Source organism: Canis aureus, chromosome 25 (assembly GCF_053574225.1).
Source record: "Canis aureus isolate CA01 chromosome 25, VMU_Caureus_v.1.0, whole genome shotgun sequence".
Lineage (NCBI taxonomy): Eukaryota > Metazoa > Chordata > Mammalia > Carnivora > Canidae > Canis > Canis aureus.
The window spans coordinates 19541168-19561489 of NC_135635.1; the positions used below are offsets into that span (position 1 = coordinate 19541168).

General features: G+C 34.9%; 1 protein-coding gene across 6 annotated transcripts in view; it reads right to left on the reverse strand.

Annotated features, from left to right (window-relative positions):
- Positions 1-208: 208 nt before the first annotated feature.
- CCDC91 (coiled-coil domain containing 91) overlaps positions 209-20322 on the reverse strand; it is a 331386-nt gene continuing 311272 nt past the window's right edge. For all 6 annotated transcript variants that reach the window (XR_013364095.1, XR_013364094.1, XR_013364092.1 and 3 more), the window contains one exon: positions 209-1316. Coding sequence is in view for 3 of the 6 variants with exons in the window: in XM_077870590.1 (XP_077726716.1) it covers positions 1206-1316 (111 nt within the window). In the remaining 3 variants the exon portion in view is untranslated. The remainder of the gene's footprint in view (positions 1317-20322) is intronic.

The following is a 20322-nucleotide window of genomic DNA, read 5'->3' on the forward strand; positions in this document are numbered from 1 at the left end:
AAGTGGCCTGTTTAATTTCTTTTTTAAATTTATAAGAGGAGATTAAGTAGTTATCAACATTTAAAGACTGTTCATAAACATTATTTTAGATGTTTGGGGGGATCTATATCAAAAACATCATCCATGGATATAGAAGTTTGAGTAAGAAAGATTGTTTAAGAAGAATTAGCTTTTTAAAAAGATTAAAAAAAGAAAACTAATAACCAAGTGAGTTTTTGGAGTTCTTTTTATTACACTGAGAAATCCCAGAAAAGTACAAAGCCCATGGAAATAGAAGCATTTCAGAAAGCAAGACAAAATGTTTGTATACATTTCAATGACAGTATTTTAGTCTTGATGTTAAAAAAACTCATGATTTTGCATTAAAGTACATTGCTCATGATTAAATACATTCTGAAGTACTGGGAAAGGATTTTATCTCTTTTATATTTGAACCTGAATTTCTACAAAATGGCTAAGTTATATTATCTGTCTAGAGATTTAGTTCACGATATGATTAGTAAGAAAGATGATTTTATTGATTTATAGTGACTTTGAAGAACAGAAACAGGAAATAAGCATATATCACACACATACCCCTTTAAGCAGTACCTCAGATCAAAGCTGAATTAATATAATAATGTTCAGTATTTTTAATTGCCACCAATGAAAATACATAGATCCCACTACAGAAAAGGGGTCTGGTAATATCAGAATGTTTCTTTGTCCTATCAATGTTTTATATCAAAGTTACATAGATAAATAAGTGATGTTGAAGTCCATGCTGTTTCTATTCTCAAAATCAAATAAATGTACGATTACATTCTAGAATCTTATCAAGAGTCACTGTGAAGCAATAAGTGAAGATATTTACTACTTTTGCCAAATATGGTATAATAGGCCACCAGCGGCTATGAAGTTTAATTAGCTTTCGGTCATGTGGCAATTTTCAATGGCTTTTGGGTCACATCATACTTTCTGTTGCTGCTACTACTACAATTACTGCTACTAAGAAAATGACAGTAAATATAAAGGAAAAAACAAAAGAAAAATAAATTAGATCTCGTGATAGTTCTTCTAAATATTGGTTTGGTTTACCCTTGAAGTGGAAATCAATTCTCCAAGGTTTGGAAGGAAAACAAAAGCATCTTTATAATTCACAGCATGTATTTTAGAGGTCTAATGATTTATCCATTGCCAGTGTGGGTTAGCTTGTCATGTTCTCTTTATTCAATGTCAACTGGTTCTGTAGCTATTAAAGCACTTAACTGTTTCTGAGCACAAGAGAGGAACAGTTCCAAACTGGACAGGCTTCTTTGGCGGATGACTTGATCAAGCTGTTGGTTTTTGTTTTTGTTTTGTTTTTTTAAAGAGAGAGAAAAAGAGAAAAAAAAATATACTTAGTTGACAGATAAGGAGTATTATACCACTGAAGTCTACTAGAGAAACCTTTTAGATGATGATTTACAAAATCCACTAGTGCTTTAAATTCAGAGACAATGTAGTCACTAATTCTGGCCTACAATATTTAAAGTGAGATGATAGTTATTACAATTTTAAAATTGATATTGGTTGATATTCAATTACTGGAAAATATAAATTTGATCAGTGATTTCAGAAAATAAAAATATAAAAATGTCAGTTCTTAATGAATATACAGACCAAATACCCACAAAGATCATAAAAATATGACAAATGTGAAAAACAAAAGAAATACACAGTACAAAAATACAGTATAATTACATCATGCATAGAGTTTAGCAGAATAAAGAAAAAGTAAAGAGATCATGTCCTGAGACTGAAGGTAGAGAAAGTTCTTGGGACAGGTGTACTTTAAGAAATACTTGATATTGTTGAAACTTATTTGATCTGGTCTTCCTACTGAGTTAAAAGACTGTTTTAATGTATCAATAACAAATTAATATAGTGAACAAAAGTTTAATAATAAAAGTCATATAAGAAATAAATTTTTGGATGGTAAGGATTATTGAATATATCTAGATAGTTTCTAACTCCCTTTCTGCCCTAAAATATTTGCCCAGGGTCCAACAGATACATGAAAAGGTGCTCAACATCACTCATTATCAGGGAAATGCAAATCAAAACCACAAAGAGTTTTCACTGCACACCTGTCAGAATGGCTAAAATTAAAATCATAAGAAACAACAGGTGTTGGCGAGGATGTGGAGAAAAATGAACCCTCATGCACTGCCGGTGGGAATACAAACTGGTGCAGCCACTCTGGAAAACAGTATGGAGATTCCTCAAAAAGTTAAAAACAGAGCTGCCCTATGACCCAGCCACTGTACTAGTGGATATTTACCTAAAGGATACAAAAACACTAATTCAAGGGGATACATGTACCCCTATGTTTATTGCAGCATTATTTACAATAGCCAAATAGTGGAAGCAGCCCAAGTATCCATCAATGAATGGATAAAGATGTGGTTTGTGTGTGTGTGTGTGGGTGTATGTATATATAAATGGAATAATATATAATAATATTATAATAATGGAATATTATTCAGCCACAAAAACGACGAGCTCTTGCCATTTGCAATGATATGCATAGAACTAGGGAGTAGAACGCTAAGTGAAATAAGTCAGGGAAAGACAAATACCATATGATTTGACACATATGTGGAATTTAAGAAACAAATGGACAAAAGGAAAAAAAAATATGAGACAGAGAGACACACCAAGAAACAGATTCTTAACTATAAAGAACAAATTGATGGTTACCAGGGGGGAGGTAGATTGGGGATGGGTGAAATAGATGGTGGGGATTAAAGAGTATATTTATCATGGTGAGAATGAGTAATGTATAGAATTGGTGAATCACTATATTGTACACCTGAAACTAATAGAATACTGTATGTTAACTATACTGGAATTGAAATAAAAAAACAATAAAAAAGTCAACTTGCCCATGGTGTAAAAATAACCAATGACAACACATTGCCTATAGGTTATAGAACAATGAAGGAACAACAAAAAAAAAAAAAAAAAAAAAAAAAAAGGCCAAGTAAATTCCATTTCACAGTATATACCTGTCATACTTATGCAAAAGCTGACATAATCTTCCCATAAGCTTTCTTTAACATAAGAAAAAAAAAGTCCAAACAAGAATTATGTTAAATTCCACTTTTATAATCCACTGATATTCATTCAAAATGACTGAAAAGCTGGAAGGTTAAAATGTTGAAATATCTGAAAAATTAGTTAATAAAAATGCATTTAGCAAAATGCTCATGTAAAAAATGGAACACTACTACTACTACTCCTTTCAATTCTAACAGTTTGGGATTTTAGTGAACATACAGAAATAGGATTTCTATTTATCCTTTTTCCTCTTTTTTTCCCTTCCTCTCTCAGATGATCCCTTCAGGTGAATATATGCCTCGGCTTACACATGTCTATTAAACAAGTTGGTTCATTACAATATAAACCCCAAATGAGCAGAGATCTTGTCTGTCTTGCTCACTATTGTATCCCAGCATCTAGAAGGGGGTTTGGCACATGTTAGAAACTCAAAAAATATTTGCTGAGATAGAATGAATCAATAAATTATGTTATTTTAAAGATTTTATTTATTTATTCATGAGAGACACAGAGAGAGAGGCAGAGACACAGGCAGAAGGAGGAGTAGGCTCCATGCAGGGTGCCCGATGTGGGACTTGATCCCAGGACTCTAGGATCACTCCCTGAGCTGAAGGCAGACTTTTAACCGCTGAGCCACTCAGGCATTCATGAATCAATAAATTCTTAAACAAAGCTAGGCAATCAATCCACCAGGAAATGACAGATCCATGTTTAATTCTAAAAGCAAAAATGTGCTTGACCTAATCTAAAAGTAGGAGATGAAGGTGAATTTTAAAAGTTTTATTTTAATACATGTAAAACAAATTGAGATATGAATATTTATATTCATATTTGTATATATATTAAAAATTTTGTACTTGGTCCAAATTCAAATAGTACAAAAGAGTGTACTACCCAGGTCTAGTCCATTCCCAGGGGTTTCTACCTAATTTTCAGATGCTTTCAAGCATGTAAAGACAGGATTTTAAAAATATTTGGTCCAGAGACGCCTGGGTGGCTTAGTGGTTGAGCATCTACCGCATCAGGGCGTGATCCCAGGATCTGGGATCGTATCCCACATCGGGCTCCTTGCGGGGAGCCTGCTTCTCCCTCTGCCTGTGTCTCTGCCTTTCTCTCTATCTCTCATGAATAAATAAATAAAATCTTAAAAAAATATATTTGGTCCAGATCTTACAACTGTTGACTATGAGAGGGTTCACACAATCACTTGTTTCAACTGTTATTACTGGAAAATTTCCCTCATTTTTAAGAAATTGCTTGACTGTATTCCACGATTTATGTAGCCACTCTCCCCACTGATGAAGACATGTAAGTTTGTTCCAGTTTTGTCCCGTTTTTGAAGCATCGAGGAAATTAACAACCTGAGTGCACTCCCTTCAAAAGATATTCAAGGGTATCTCTTGGACAGATTCCAATAGGTGAAATTTCTACATCATAAGATTTGCATAATTTTAAATTGTGATAGATAGTACAAAGCTGCTTTCCAGAGTAAGGGTGCTAACATATTAGTCCCTTCTGCAGTGTTTGAGAGGATCAGTTTTCCCTGTTTTTTCTTTCAAATGGCTGTATACATTTTCCACTGTACATTTATAATTATATATACATTTATAAAATAGATATTTTATTATTTATTTAAAAATTATTCTATTGATAGACATTTGGATTGCTCCTAATCTTTTGCTATTAAATCAATGCTATAATGAACATCCTTCAACACAGATCTCTGTATACCTACGTTAGTACATCTTATAGAGTTGGTTAAGCCAAAGCATATGTTATCTGCAATGTTACTTCTATCATGAATCAGGTTTCCAAATAGGGCAGAAACTGTCTTTGGGTTCCCTATTCTGTTCTACTAGATAATTCATCTACCCCCACACAAATATAATGCTGGCTTAATTACTACAACTTTATGATAAATCTTAATGTATCACATATTAATGAACATATTACCAACCATACCATCAAATATTTCAGGAGAATATAAATTAGTGAACATTTGTAATGAAATTGAATTTAGAAGGGAAATGGTCAGACTAGAGATAGTCTGATATCCCTTTTTTCTTATAGCACAAAAGCCAAGCAAAATACAAAAGTGTATTTTTTTGAGTTAACATCAATAAGCAATAGAACATTTCTTTTCGAGGCAAGGAAATTATGTAATCAGGGAGGATGGTTGTATCCGGAATTGTATATAGAGGATGGTGCCAGGCAGGATAAGACACATGGATTCATTTTGGAGGGGGCTTCAAGGGTGTTTTACAATGTTTCATAAATGTTAGCTTTAATAGTTCAAAGTCTTCTAGAAGCCTCCTAGAATAATCAGGAGTTGCACTAAAATAAAATTTGAATATTTTAGAATTTATGAATATTAGAGGAGAAACTTCTTCTGAGGGCCTATTGCACAAACACACATAATTAACATGCAACCTGTGATTGTTGCTAAGTGACAATAATCATCTGTATTTAAACGTTCAGAATGAATACTCTGTAATTTTTTAAAAAGTAGGTGTATACATAGGGCAAAAAAATTTATTTAAGCATAACAAGCACTTCTCTCTTTTTTGCCTGTGGACTTAATGGATTATATGATGATGGATATACTGGTTTTGGCTTTAGGCAGCTCCAAGGTTCACTTCATATCTTTCAGCATGCCTCCCCAGAACCCTCTGAAGGCAAGGATCCATTAAATCAATGGGAACTCAACACTTTAAGGAGCAATGGGGATCCCCTATGGGAAGGAAGATAAATTGGGCCATCCCAGAGCCCAGAGCTGATCTTCCAGTTTTGGTGAGTCCTTCATGGACATGATACAAAAATCATGTCTGTGAAGAGGAACACTTGAGATCTTTTCACTTATAAAGATGGCAGATTCCTCTCTCTGAAATAAGTCCATCAAGCTGACGTTTTAGGCAAGTTCCTGAATTTCAACAGTTTCTGTTTTATTAGGCATTACTTTATTATCCTTTATTGAGACAAAAGAATTTTGGTAAAATAATTCAACTCTTTTTGGCCCTTGAAAATTGGGGCTTAGTGCTGTATTTGTGGCTTTCATTTCAAAGTGAGTCAAAGATTTGTACTCTATGACTTCATCCTGACAATATTATGTCCAGAGTAGTGGTGGCAAGCATTTCTGAGTATGGGTTTACAATCTTTTCCTAAAACTATAGCTCTAACTGTTTTGTTTTCGCTTCCATTTTCTGTTGTTTCAGCTGAAAAAAACCCTGGAAATTTTGAGGTCTCTGAAACAGACACCTCGGCCTTTTAAATCTTTCTTCCCTCTTTGCATCACTTCAGTTTGCATACTGCTGAAAACCATTTCAAAAGGTACGATTTGCTAAAAGTTAATAGGTCAGGAGGAAACAAAAAAGAACACGTGACTTCCTAGTAACTCCTTGAATTAGATTTACATTTCCATTAGTATTTCATGCTGTAGCAAGAAAGAGAAAAAGACCTCTAGGTCTTAGTTTTCATTTCAAAATACAATATGATGGATGGTAAACTTCTATTGGTCTGAAGAGCACAATTCAGTCCATTACAAATAAATATGGCTCTTTTTAATAGAACTGTTAAGAACACTGTTTACATCCCAGAAAATCTGAAACACTGTTTTTGTGTATGTATGTATTTTATGTGTAATATATATACATATAATACACTTAGTACTAATTGTGGTTTCAATATCTTTTGGGGCTTCTACCAACAAGATATAGAAAGAGATGTGAAAGTATTGAGTTTACCTTTATCAGTGTTACTTCTCAATATGCCCTCCACTATATTAAACTATTCTTTAAAAAGTGATCTAATTTTTTCAAAAAGCTACAATGGATATAAAATTCACTGAGGGGAAAGTGATTCCATAAGCAAATGTTATCAGTTTAGTAAGTTTTATCGGTTCAGTTTTCACATTCATTAACAAGCTCTTTCATGAGCATTAAAGAAAGGTCAAGTATGATGATCTGAAACTGCAATTACTCAGACAGATTTTCCAGTTAATATCATCATACTGGATAAGAAAGATTGTTTACCTTTTAATAAGAAACGAAATAGTTCTTCAGTCACTTAATTTATTATAGTGCTGACCTTTTAATGGTGTTATTTGGATATGAATGCCTCTCTTTTTCTGACTTTATTATATATCTCCCCAACAGACGCTAATGCTGTTGTTTCATTTACATATTTGAGATTGAGGCAATCAATTAATCGATTACTCAATCAGTTGATCAATAAAAAAAAAGTCAAGATTTACCACTATTTGTACATTATTGCTCTGAGGCCTGAGCAAAAAAAAGTATATTATAATATCCTTGTCCTTAAGAAGTTTACAATCTTTTTGGAGAGACACACATGCAAAAATTGAAGAGAAATTAGGTGCTGATATGTAAAGACAGAGTCCAATGGAAGATCAGAGACAGGGAGGGATCATGGCAGGAGGATAGCAGTGAAAAGTTCATGAAGGCAGGACTTGAACAGGCGCTCAGGGTATCAAGAGAGTCTCCTTAGACAAAGAGAAGATGGGTTAGAAATTGTAGGAAAGCAGATTAGAACAAAAAGAGACTGTCACAAAAAGAGACTGTCGAGAGACACTAAGGAAAGAAGCTTGAATGTAGTGGAGAAAGACTGCTTAGGAGTATTCATACATTCTTTCATTTGCTCATTTATTCAATATTTCTCCAGCACCTGCTATGTGCCAGACACCATTTTAGGAGCTATAAATACAGTGGTGAATCAGACAATTCTCTGTTCTTACATAATTTATACAATAGTTTGAGGAGACAAAAACTACTTTTCAGGTAGAGATCAGTACTATAAAAATGACAAAGTAGCATTTCACCAAGACAAGGGGAAAGCTTTTGGGGTAGCATGAATAGAGAACAGCACATGGACAAGGTGGTCATGAAGAGAGCTGAAAGAAATGAGGGAGGATAGGAACCACACAAAAGCATCAGGAAAGAAAGAAATTTTATGGCAGATGAAATTTCAAGAGCAAAGTCCAAAATGTGGGTTCAGATCTGGTTTGACTGGAGTGGCATTTAATAAAACTGGAGCAAAATGAGCAAGGGGGAGAGGGAGGAAGGATCAAGAAGTAGACAGTGGCCAGAACATGTAGGACACTTTAGGTCATGGAGGACATTGCAGAGTTTTGAAGAGGAGTGTGATCATACTTAAGGTTTGAAAAACATCACACTTTGTTTCTGGGGACAACAGACGGTAGTGGGACAAGAGTGGAAGAGGAAAACCCAGTTGGGAGACTTCTGGTTTGGGAAAGATATAACATTAATCAGACTGCTGGCAGTGGAAGCTTAACAGCACATCAGGCTGGGAACATATCTGAGAAAGGATCAACTGGAGCTGCTGATGGATTAGGAGTGTAGATGAAAGGAAGAGAGAAATAAAAGGTTATTCTTAGAATAATATTGCCATTTATTGGTGATGGGCTGCAAGTGGAGTAAGGTGGCCACAGGAAAATGAGAATTTTGTTTTGGACAGGGTTAGTTTGTATACTCCTATCATATATGGCAGATATTGGATATAAGACTGAAGTTCAGGGACAAGATCAGGACAAGATCAAATTTGGAAATCATCTGTATCTAAAGACATTTAAAGCACAGAAGACTTTATGGAATGAATGTAGATGAGAGAGAAAGGTCAGAAAATTGAGACCTGGTGCACTGTAACACATGATCTGGCTAAGGAGCAATGGGAATATGAGGTTTGACAGATAACTATTGTAATGGGTTGAATTGTGTCCCTCCAAACGATGTATTTAATTCCGAACTCCCGCATCTGTGAGTATCACCTCATTTGGAAAAAGGGTCTTTGCAGATATAATTAGAATGTAAGATGAGGTCATACCAGATTAGGATGGCCTCTACATTGACTCACTAGTGTCCTAATAAAAGACAGAGAAACACAGAGATAGACGTGGGGAAGAATACCACATGAAGATGGAGGTGGAGACTGGGGTGATGTGGCTATTAACGAAGGAATGCATCAGATTGCCAGCAACATTGGAAGCTAGGAGAAGGGCATAGAACAGTTCACGCCCTGGAGCTTCAGAGATAGCGCGGCCCTCCCAACACCTTGATTTCAGACTGCTAGCCTCTAGAACTATGAAAATAAATTTCTGTTGTTTTAAGCCATCCAGTTTGTGGTACTTTGTTATAGCAGGCCTAGGAAACTACTAACAATGATTTTTCCAAATTGTTGAGGTCCTTACATACTGGAGGAGTGTTTCCCACAATGTACAAAACACCATTTTTATGTAGCACATGTCCTGGTTTGTTTTTTTTTTTTTTTTTTTTTTTTTTTTTTAATTTTTATTTATGATAGTCACAGAGAGAGAGAGAGAGGCAGAGACACAGGCAGAGGGAGAAGCAGGCTCCATGCACTGGGAGCCTGACGTGGGAATCGATCCCGGGTCTCCAGGATCACGCCCTGGGCCAAAGGCAGGCGCTAAACCACTGCGCCACCCAGGGATCCCGAGAAATGCAGGATTAAAAAGAGTTTCTTTTCCTTAGAACTTCTCAGAGCTTTTGTGCTCATAAGCATTGTTAACTGCCAAAATGGCTACAGTAGAGTAACACTTGTCAAACTTTTTAAACTTTGAAATTATCTGTGCATGTGCATAAAGCATACTTTGGAAAATACCCCACATATTAATTTTTCTTGAGAACTTCTGTAGACTGAAAACAAACTGCAAATATTGGAAAAAGACTATATTGATTGAGTTTCCTCTTAATGAATAATCGGAATTTTAGTGGAAAGACATTATGAGACTTCTTAGTCTAACATCTGCATTTTATACTTATGGAAAATTGATGCTCTGAGTGGTTAAGAGATGCATTTCACAAACTTAAATGTCCTCCTACAATTAAAAATCATAGTTTTAAAAATATATTTAAATGTATTAACCTGAGTTTATGTTTGCTTAAGAAAAACCCTCCTAGGTAACAAGTGCGTTCTAGGGTCTCCCTGAGTTTTTGACAATGGATAGGTAAGACTCATCCCTAGTACGTGCTGAGAACTATTCTGGGTGCAATGACATCACCACTCTTAGCCCTGGTATAGACATGAAGGAAGTGGATTATGGATTGACTTTAAAACTTAATATGCGAACATAACTATAATGGTCTGGTATGTTTTATGAAATCATCATAATAAGGGCTGATAGACTTGAAGAAGAGCAAGTTATTCTTGAGTGGTGATTACTTTTATTGTGTAACATTTAAACATTTTTGCTCTAAACACTACCCTCTTTACTTTTCTTCTGTATCCTCAAATTCTGCTTTTCATCAATTTAGCCTAAGGAAATATAGACTTCTCTGTAATATTACTAGTTGCATTAAGGGAGGTTCTATGGTATCTGTTTTATTATTAGTACACTAACCATATAGAGTTTCTCTTTTAAAATAGTCTTTTCTTTATATTTTCAGAGAAGCAAATTCAATTGCAAGAGGGATATACTGTATATAAAGCTTGAGTTTAGACATGAAATCTCCTCTCTGGGACTATTGCTATGTCATTATTTTAAATCATGTTGAAAGAGACTTTGAACCAACTTTAGGATAATAATGTTATATAAAGTACATGTTTAGAATAACTCTGACTCTAAAAGTTTCGATATAATGTCAGGACAGTGGTTTGAACTAAGGCAGTGCCAGTTGCCTCAACCTTGAAGTTCAGAAATGTAGGCCCAACCTCTTTCGCAGAACATTTGCAGGCCATCATTCATGACCCATGAAGACTTTCAATCCAAGGTTCACATCTCCTTTTCTCTTTGAGAATACTTTTCAATTTTAAAGGGTATTTCAAGTCTATCTGACTATTTATAGAGTTAAAAAATGTCAACATATAAAGAAGTTGTGTAATTTTCTACCATGCCCAAGATGAATTACAGATGCTCTTTTATAGTAAATGAAAAACGGGTATAAAGAGACTTAAACTCTATTGGCCACAACTAAAGGATTGTTTTTTTGCTTTGTTTTGTTTTGTTTTAAGATGTCTTGGGGTAAGTAAATTCTCTGTATTTGAATCATCTAAAATAAGTTCTACATATTTGGGCAGTTCTGCCTTTTTATCTCAAACTGCCATAAGAATCCACTGGGAAATGGGAATATTCATTTCTGCTCTTCGCTAAATCATCTGGACAGAATAAACCAATATGCATTCCAGACTCTGATGTGCAAGCAAACCACCTTGGAATACAACCTTATTCGATCTTAAAACAGTTGGCCAGAAAAGGATGTACTGTAATAGTGAGTAAATATTTAAAAAAAAAGAAAAAAAGATTTTACTCTGACTTGCCTGGTAGGCAATAGACTTTATGGTATGAACTTCTATATGTGAAATTCAATGAATTTGGGGTGGGGGGAGGGATTCTGGTAACAACTGCTTTACTCCTGTGACAATTTCCAAAGAAAACCTTAAAATTTCCAAAACAACGTAAAAAAAGAAAGCCATTGATCTAGGGAAATTTTGGAAAAAAGGTAAAGGTAGATAAACTGTAATAGTAGTTATGCAGAAATTCTATCTTAGGGCTCTAAACTATAAGGTTATATTTCCCCATTAATAAGTTCCATATTCTACTTTCTAGAATTCATTGGCAAGCAGAGTGTTTATCTCAAATATAAGATAGATTGATTCTGGCAAGGCAGACTAACTGATTTTAATATGACATTCCACACAAAGTTTTTAATACAATTTGTTACATGCTCCCAAACAGTGAAATAATCTTTCTCTACATATTTTTTCAAGAACTTGGTTACTGCAAATATTGCAATATGTAGGATGACCTTTTTGTGAATTAAATAAACATGAGGATCCTAAACAAATACTGTTAAGTAATAAAATGTTTAAGTAACAAACACAAACTCTTGTATTTTTATCAATTCTTCTTTTTAAATATTTTTAGCAATTCTTTTGTGTTACTATAAGGAATAATATCTGCTAATTACTCTCTATCTCCTCTTTTGTTTTGATCCTCAGCAACATATATTTCATCTTATTTTGAAGCAGAAGAAAGAATTACATGACCTCTTGTTCCTATCTCTCCATCCTATCTTAAAATCTCAGATGACTGATACAATTTGCCTTATATGTGTCAATCTACAAAAATAGGCAAGTGACTGTCCACAAGGTTTATTTGGGAGCTCTGTGCACACATATACTAAAGATGATTTACAATGCATGATCGATAACCCTGTAATGTGGAATTAAGTATTATCTTTTCTTGTTTTGAGATTAGTGTTACGAATTCTCGATAGGTAGTGCTTGCTACCTGCCATGCACAGGTGAACCTCTTTATGTGTTGTATTAGTTGTCTCTTATTGTGTAACAAATCACCCCAAATCTAATGGTTTAAAGCAAAAAACAACAAATATTTATCATCTCACAGTTTTGGGCAAGGGAACTGGGTTCTGCTTAACTGAGTGCCTCTGGCTCATGGTCTCTACTTAGGGGTTGCAATCAAGTACTTAGCTAGGCTGTAGTCAAGTCAAAGTTCAACTGGGCAAGAACCTGCTTCCAAGTTCCCTCAGTGGCTGTGGACATGCTTCAAAATATACATTTGTAACAGAGCTCAGGTGAGGCCCCTCAGCAAAGTTGCTAATGTGATGGCAGCTGACTTCCCAAAGCAAGCAATCCAAGAGAGAATGAGAGGGATCAAAAGAACACCAAGAGAATGAGAAAGCACCCAAGACAGAAGCTATATAATCTTTTCATTTCCTCTCAGTCCAGCCCAGGCTCAAAGTGGGGAGATTACATTAAATGCAGGGCATCAATGGGAAACATTGTATTATGTTATTTTTATTCTTTTGGAACTCTATGAATGAGGACACTGAGGCTTAGAGACTGATAACTGGGGTGAGTGGCAGGGCCAGGATTCAAATCCAGCTGTATGACACCAAACCTATTCCCTGAATCACAATACCACATTGTCTTCTCAGATAAGAACTTCAGTTATGACTCGGGTCCTTGCCATAATATCTGTTGTGCTATAAAACATGCAAGAGTTTCTTGCATTGCATACACTCATGCAAAAACCTGTCAAGATGCCTAAGCCCCACAGATAGTCAGTAAACCATGTAATTATCTTCTCTTTCTAAACAGGTTCTGGAAAGTTTCTCTTATATTAATATACAAATACTTCCCTGAAAATTCAACAGAAGTGTTTAAAGAAAAACTAGCACATTAAATACATCATATAAGAAATCACTGCCTTAATTTACAAACCTCAGTGACCATATGTAAAAACAACAGACTACTTCCTGCTAGGTCCGTAACAAAAGAAAAGGCAAATGTAATTCATAAAGGTATTGTATGGTACAGATCTCACCTAGTTTTACCTTTGAGACTAAGACAGTCTTCATTTGCTTACTTTCACATCCCCATTACTACTAATACAACTGGCCAAGTACACAGTGTGAGATGCGCTACAGCCATGATGCATAACTGATTCCCATTAGGAAATCCTCAGTATTCAAAATCAAGCCAATGGAACAAAACACCATTTAATTAAATGGAAGTTAGTGTGAATAGACTTTTTTCTCTCATTTTTAATATATAGGACTGCTCCTACTCTTCATTCAAAATTTTATGATGTGTACTTGATCAGTGAGGTCTTAAGGAAAAAAATACCATCTGTCTGGCATATTTTAAAACAGATTTATCCTTCTGAGGAAACCAAGTGGGAAAACACCAAGTCAGTCCTCTTAAAATCCCTTGCTGCCTCCCAGCTGGATCAAGGAATGTAAGAAAACCCTCACCATCCTCCTTGTAAACAAGTAAAGGAAGTTTGCTTTCAATTAAGAAAGCTAAAGTTGGATATTATTGCCTAAAAATGGCAAGAGCACCTGCTCAAATAGAAGATGCTGAAAAATACCTAACATTAAACACCCACCAAACAGAAGATATCAGAAGTCAGGGATTATGGCAAAGCGTATGAACTCTCTCTCCAATAAAATTCCAGTTTAGTTCCAGGAACGATATGAACATCCTCAAGCCATCACTCCCAAGACTCCCTTCCAGCTAGGGGTAGCTCAAGACATGAGAGTGTAAGTTGCTGGGTAGGATCTCTTAGAAGAGTTCCTTAAAAATGGGACAGACACCTGTCCCAAATTCTTTTTCCTTTAATTTTTCCATTTTTCCTTTCTCCTTCATCACAAATGTGTTTACTGGAGCTCCAGCTACTATTCTGTAGCCTTAAAAATGTAAGCCAGTGCTAAAGATAGAAAAAGCACAAAAATAGAAGGATCCTGAATCATTTTATAATTTTGTTAAGCTTCCGTCCTAGCTCTAAATTGCTTGCCTCTGGACTTACTGATGCTGTTATTTCTAGTTTTTCTTATTAGGAGACAAATATAGATCCCAGTGAGATATATACCAACTTTATACTGTGCATGACTACCATCAAATCAGAAACCAAAATTTACTTTTTAGAGTATGAGCTAAAGAATTTGAGGATAAGCTCAAAATATTAAGTGAATGAGACTAAAATTTCCAGCAAGTTGGCCATCGTAATGTGGGGACTGAAGAACAACTGATGAAATAAAATCTCCTGTAATAGCTTGAGTATATGAATGCTAAAAATTAAAAATAAAATAATCATAATGATCAGGTTATATTGATCACCTTAACATATATATATTCAAGTTTCAATGGCAAGTGTCTTTTTTTCCTCTGCTACATAAGAGTATTTGCATTCACAAACTAGAAGTGTAAAAAAGAAAAAACCCTAAAAATATTGAAAAAGCATGTAATGGGGATAGATTCTAAACTATAGGAATAAAATTTTGCCTAGACAAACAAGTTCACTTAGGATGTCTGGAAATATAAAACTCCTAATCAATTTAAACTTATGAATATTATATGTAAAATATGATAGTTTTGTTCTTAGGAAACTCCAAGCTGATTCTGCAGATTAACTCTGATAAGCAGAACAGACCTTCTGATACGTACATATTTATATTAAATCTCTATCAGTTTCACACTCGCTATTTGACGCTCATTTACTGTTCATCATGCTTTTAGTTTTTTATTTTATTGTTTTAAAGATTTATTTATTTGAGAGAGAGAGAGAGCAGAACAAGAGAGAACACAAGTTGGGGAGAGGGGGAGTGAGAAGCAGACTCCCCGCTGAGCAGGGAGCCTGATGTGGTGCTTGATCCCAGGACCCTGACATGAGCCACTTAGGTATCCCTCACCATTATTTTTAATAGTATGTACATATATATGTGTATAAACACATATAGGTATTTTTAAGGTTTAATTTATTTACTTATTGGAGAGAGAGAATCAGGGGAGGAGCAGAGGGAGAAGGACAAGCACACTCTATGCTGAGCATGGAACCCAAAGTAGGGCTGGAATATTATTGGCTGAGAAACTGGGAAAAGTTAGGGATGATATTTAAGAGAGGAAGACCACCACACTAACGCAGATTTTAGACACTCTGCCATAAAAGTCTTCCTCTGATGTAGCATTGAATCTGGAATTGCCAAAAGTCCATTAGTTCGTGGATTGGTGTAAAAATGACCAAAGCAGTATTTATTTTTAAAGGATTTTTGAACCCTAGTTAAGAAAAGACATATTTGAGTCTTATTTAGGTAAGGGCAGCAGGAAAAGGACATTGGGAGTATCATTGACAGTTTCTACATGTACCCTACATGTAGGAAACAAAATTACAACTGCTCTTTTTGACTGAGGAACCATGTGGAGCAATCATCAAAAAGTGGGGATGAAGTTCCAGAAAACAAAGAACTGACTGGCATTTACTTCTCTTGGGGAACTTTATTTCACTATTTGATGATCATTCCACATAGCTTCCTTGGTCAAAAAGCTAACAACCTACAATGGTCCCTGGTATAAAACTCTGCACAAAAAGTGGCACAAAGTATTAATATTAGGACTTAGCATTTCTTCCCTCATTTCATCAGGTTAATTTGATACAGCTGACCCTTGAACAACACGGGTTTGAAATATATGGGTCCAATTATATGTGGATTTTTTATAGTATAGTACTGCAAAAATGTTTTCCTTATGATTTTCTTTCTTTTCTTTAAAGTTTGTTTATTTATTTTTAAGTAACCTCTATACCCAGTGTGGGGTCAAGCTCATGACCCCTAGATAAGTTGAATGCTCTTCCAACTGAGCTAGCCAGGTGCCCCCTTCTTAATAACATTGTCCTTTCTCTAGCTTACACTATTATAAGAGTATATAATACTCTTATATAGTACACGTAACAAAGAAATCTATGTTAACCAACTGTTTATGTTATTGATAAGGGCAACAGTAAGCTATCAGTGATTAAGTTTTTGGGAAGTCAAAAGGTATATGTGGATTTTCAACTGTGTGGAATGTCAACACCTATAATCTCTGCATTCTTCAGGGGTCAGCTGTATTTTCAGAAGAAGTCTCAAAAGTAGAATGGAAAATAAGAACTGACTAAATTATGATCATCACTTCTATTTTACAGATGAGGAAATTAAAATATCAAAAAAATTCTGTATCTGAGAATTGGTATTAAAAACCATATTTAGAACATGTAAGCCCCTGGCTTCAGAGTGTAAGCTCAGACTGTTACACTGAACTAATGTACAAGTAAAGGTTTAATGAAAATATTTGTGGGGGGAGGCTATCTTTTTAAATCAACCTTAGTAAGTTGTTTTGGAAGAATGAATAACACTATTAGTAAAAGGCTATTCAGGTCCTAGAATATATAAAAACATTTGATAAATTGTTAACAAAATATGTGTGTGATAAAGACCACAAAGTATACTTCTGTCATTCTAATCAAAGAGTGAAGATGTTGGAAAAGCTAAGGAAACACCTTTCAAAAAAAGTTTGAAAAAGAAATCACAGCAAAGTAACATTGTAGAATCTGATTCTCATTACTCTATTTTATCCAAAAAAGTTAAGTGGGAGGGGGAGCACAGTAAATAAGTATTAAAGATCCTCTTAATGGCTATATTTTCCATATTCTCAAGTTCTTATAAAGAGAACAATATAATTTTTAATTACATACATCTCAATAATCTTCAGTAATGCAAAAAAGGGAAAAGTAGAATTGAGAAATATATTTACCAGATAATCAAAATATCAAAACTATAGTTACCAACAACAAATATTTAAGTGTGACTTACTGAAAAAAATTAATCATAAATTAGTTGACAAATGGACACAAACTAGAACAATTAGTTTAGAAGAAAATATTCAAAGATAGTACACAACCCCACAGGGAAGCAAACTATTAATAGAAGGTAGAGTGAACAAATTTAATGTAAAAATAAAGATTACTTGTGTTGGAAACTTGCTCCTAATGAAAGAGATTACAGGTGTCCGATTTTGAGTATGAATAAGGCAGTTACAATTCTACGAATGTCAAAAAAGAGACTCAATGAAAATAGTCTGAAGTAGAATTATACCATAATTAAAAGCAAGTAACTTGATTAAAGCTTCATGTAGACATGTGTTTTGCTTATAAGTAATGTATACTAAATATTAAAGAAATGCATTGGTATAATTTCCCAGATAAAATATGGAATTGGGGCTATCAAAACTAATTAATGGTGTCCAAATATCACATACTGCAAGGCAATAATAATTAGTAGGATCTTCTTCTTGGTCAATATTTAATAGTTTGCTGAAAGAAAGAATGCTACTGACTACTGCTTCAAGGAGTTCTTCAAATAGAACTTACACTGCCCCATCCCAATATTACTTTCTTGGACACACATATGGCCAAGGATACCCATTTTTTTAATGGCTGATAAAGGTTAGAGATTTATCATGTTACATGGAATAGAGAAAACTAACTACACATCAGTACCTTACAAATCTGTGACACTGTTTTCAAATTGGTTTGATTTAGAGGTCTCTAAAATTTTAGTAGATTTGCTGCTGAAGCGAGCACGAGGTCTCTAAAATTTTGGTCCTGTATGCCCCCTTATGCATTTTTAAGTTGCTATCTAAAGTTTTTTTTTTTTTTAAAGATTTTATGTATTTATTAATGACAGACACACAGAGAGAGGCAGAGACATAGGCAGGGGGAGAAGCAAGCTCCTCGCAGAGAGCCTGATGCGAGACTCAATCCCGGATGCTGGGATCACACCCTGACCCAAAGGCAGATGCTTAACTGCTGAGCCATTCAGGCGTCCCATTATCTAAAGGTTTTTTTTTTTTTTTTTTTTTAAATCATAAGTTACATGGTTATAAAGGATGGAATTTCCAGTGTATTATACTTGACATCATCAATAGAACAATTAGTTATGTTTTTAGATGTATCCCAAATATATCCCACATCATTTATTAAAAAAAAAGTACAAATGTACTCTAACAATCTGGAGTTTTTACACTATTCCTTCTCTTTCTTTAAACTTCTATACTTAACCACTGTTTCCTTATTTTTATCTTAGCAATATCTTATGCTTAAAACTTGTACTGAAATACGTATATTTAAAATTAAAAAACACTAGTTACAAATCTGATACCTTGTTAGAGATTAAATTATGATTTTAAAGTCCCTTCAATGTGAGCTCATCTGATATTATATTAGTTAAGGACTGCTCATTTTAAGTCCACATTTTACTGGACACATCAGCAGCATTTGACAGAGATATTCATAACTTGGACGGAGTCATTTTTTTTCACTTTCCTTTTGGCACATCTTTCTGATCTCCCTGCAGTCTTCCCCTTGCTCACTTGGTTCCAGCCACCCTGTCTTCCTTGCCCTTTCTCAAATATAAACAAGCGCCCTTCTACATCAGCCCTTTGTACTTGGTGTTCCCTCCATGTGGAATATCCTTCCAGATGACTGTGTGACTTCATCACTCTGTACATTCAGGTCTCTTCCTAAATGCCAACATCAGTTCATCACCGAGGCCTCTTCCATGCACTTTATCTAAAATATAGCACACCTGCTCTTCACTCTGATCCCCAAGGCATTTAACATCCTCAAATATCACACATTTGTTTATTGTCAGCCTTATGCTTCACTAATATGTAGGGTCCCTAAGAAAACCCTAGGAAAACAGGGATTTGATGTATATAGTTCTGTCTCTCCAAGGTCTAGAGCAGTACCTGATACATAATAAGGACTGACTAAATGTTTGCTGAATAAAGAACAAAATAAGAATGGGTAATTACTAAATTTGTTTTCAAAATTTTGAACAGTCAAATGGTATTTTTTTTTAAGATTTTATTTATTTATTCATTAGAGACACACACACACACACACAGAGGCAGAGACACAGGCAGAGGGAGAAGCAGGCTATATGCAGGGAGCCCAACATGGGACTTGATCCTGGGTCTCTAGGATCATGCCTTGGGCCGAAGACGGCGCTAAACTGCTGAGCCACTGGGGCTGCCCCCGCTGAGCCACCGGGGCTGCCCTCAAATGGTATTTTTGCCTTCACAAAAATAATATGTACAAGGGATTTATTTATTTATTTATTTATTTATTTATTTATTTATTTATTTAAGAGAGAGCGAGTGAGATAGAGAAGAAGGCAAGAGGAGGGGGGCAGAGGGAGAAGGAGAGAGAGAATCTTAAGCAGACTCCCTGCCTAGCATGGAGCCTGATGCAGGGCTTGATCTTATGACCATGAGATCATGACCTGAACTGAAATCAAGAATCAGATGCTTAACTGACTAAGCCACCCAGGCATCTCTATGTACAAGAGATTTAAAATGAGTAAAAGAAACTGCAAGTTATTTTATAAAGTGCTCAGTACACTAGTTATGGTATTCTTTAAATTTTCGTCATCAATTAATAAAATAGCATGTGAAAAAGATGTTTGCATCCATAAATAATGTATAACACAGTGCCTTTATCTTTACAGTACATAGATATAATCAAGATGAATGGGGGAGTAAAAGAACTAGTAACAATAATTTATGAAATTACTTGAAAATTATACACATTTTGAAATTTATAACAAAACAATAATATGAAAAAATCTGTCCAGCTTCTTCATTTCTATCACTGAAAATTGTTTTGAGAACCGTTCATTTTCTCAGCTTTGTCAGATTTAATGCAGTGAGAGCTCCCAGCTGCTTTCTAGCAGTGCCCATTCTGTACTTCTGAAACTAGAAGAATTAGGTAATGGCATGTTGAAATCTCTGAAAGGCAGTATTCTGGATTGCTCCATCAGTCTAGATAATATTCCAAATCCTGAAACAGCCTGGAATCACAAGGAGCACCTAATGGGACCTAATGGAGACTTTTGGTGGTTTCTGAATGCATAA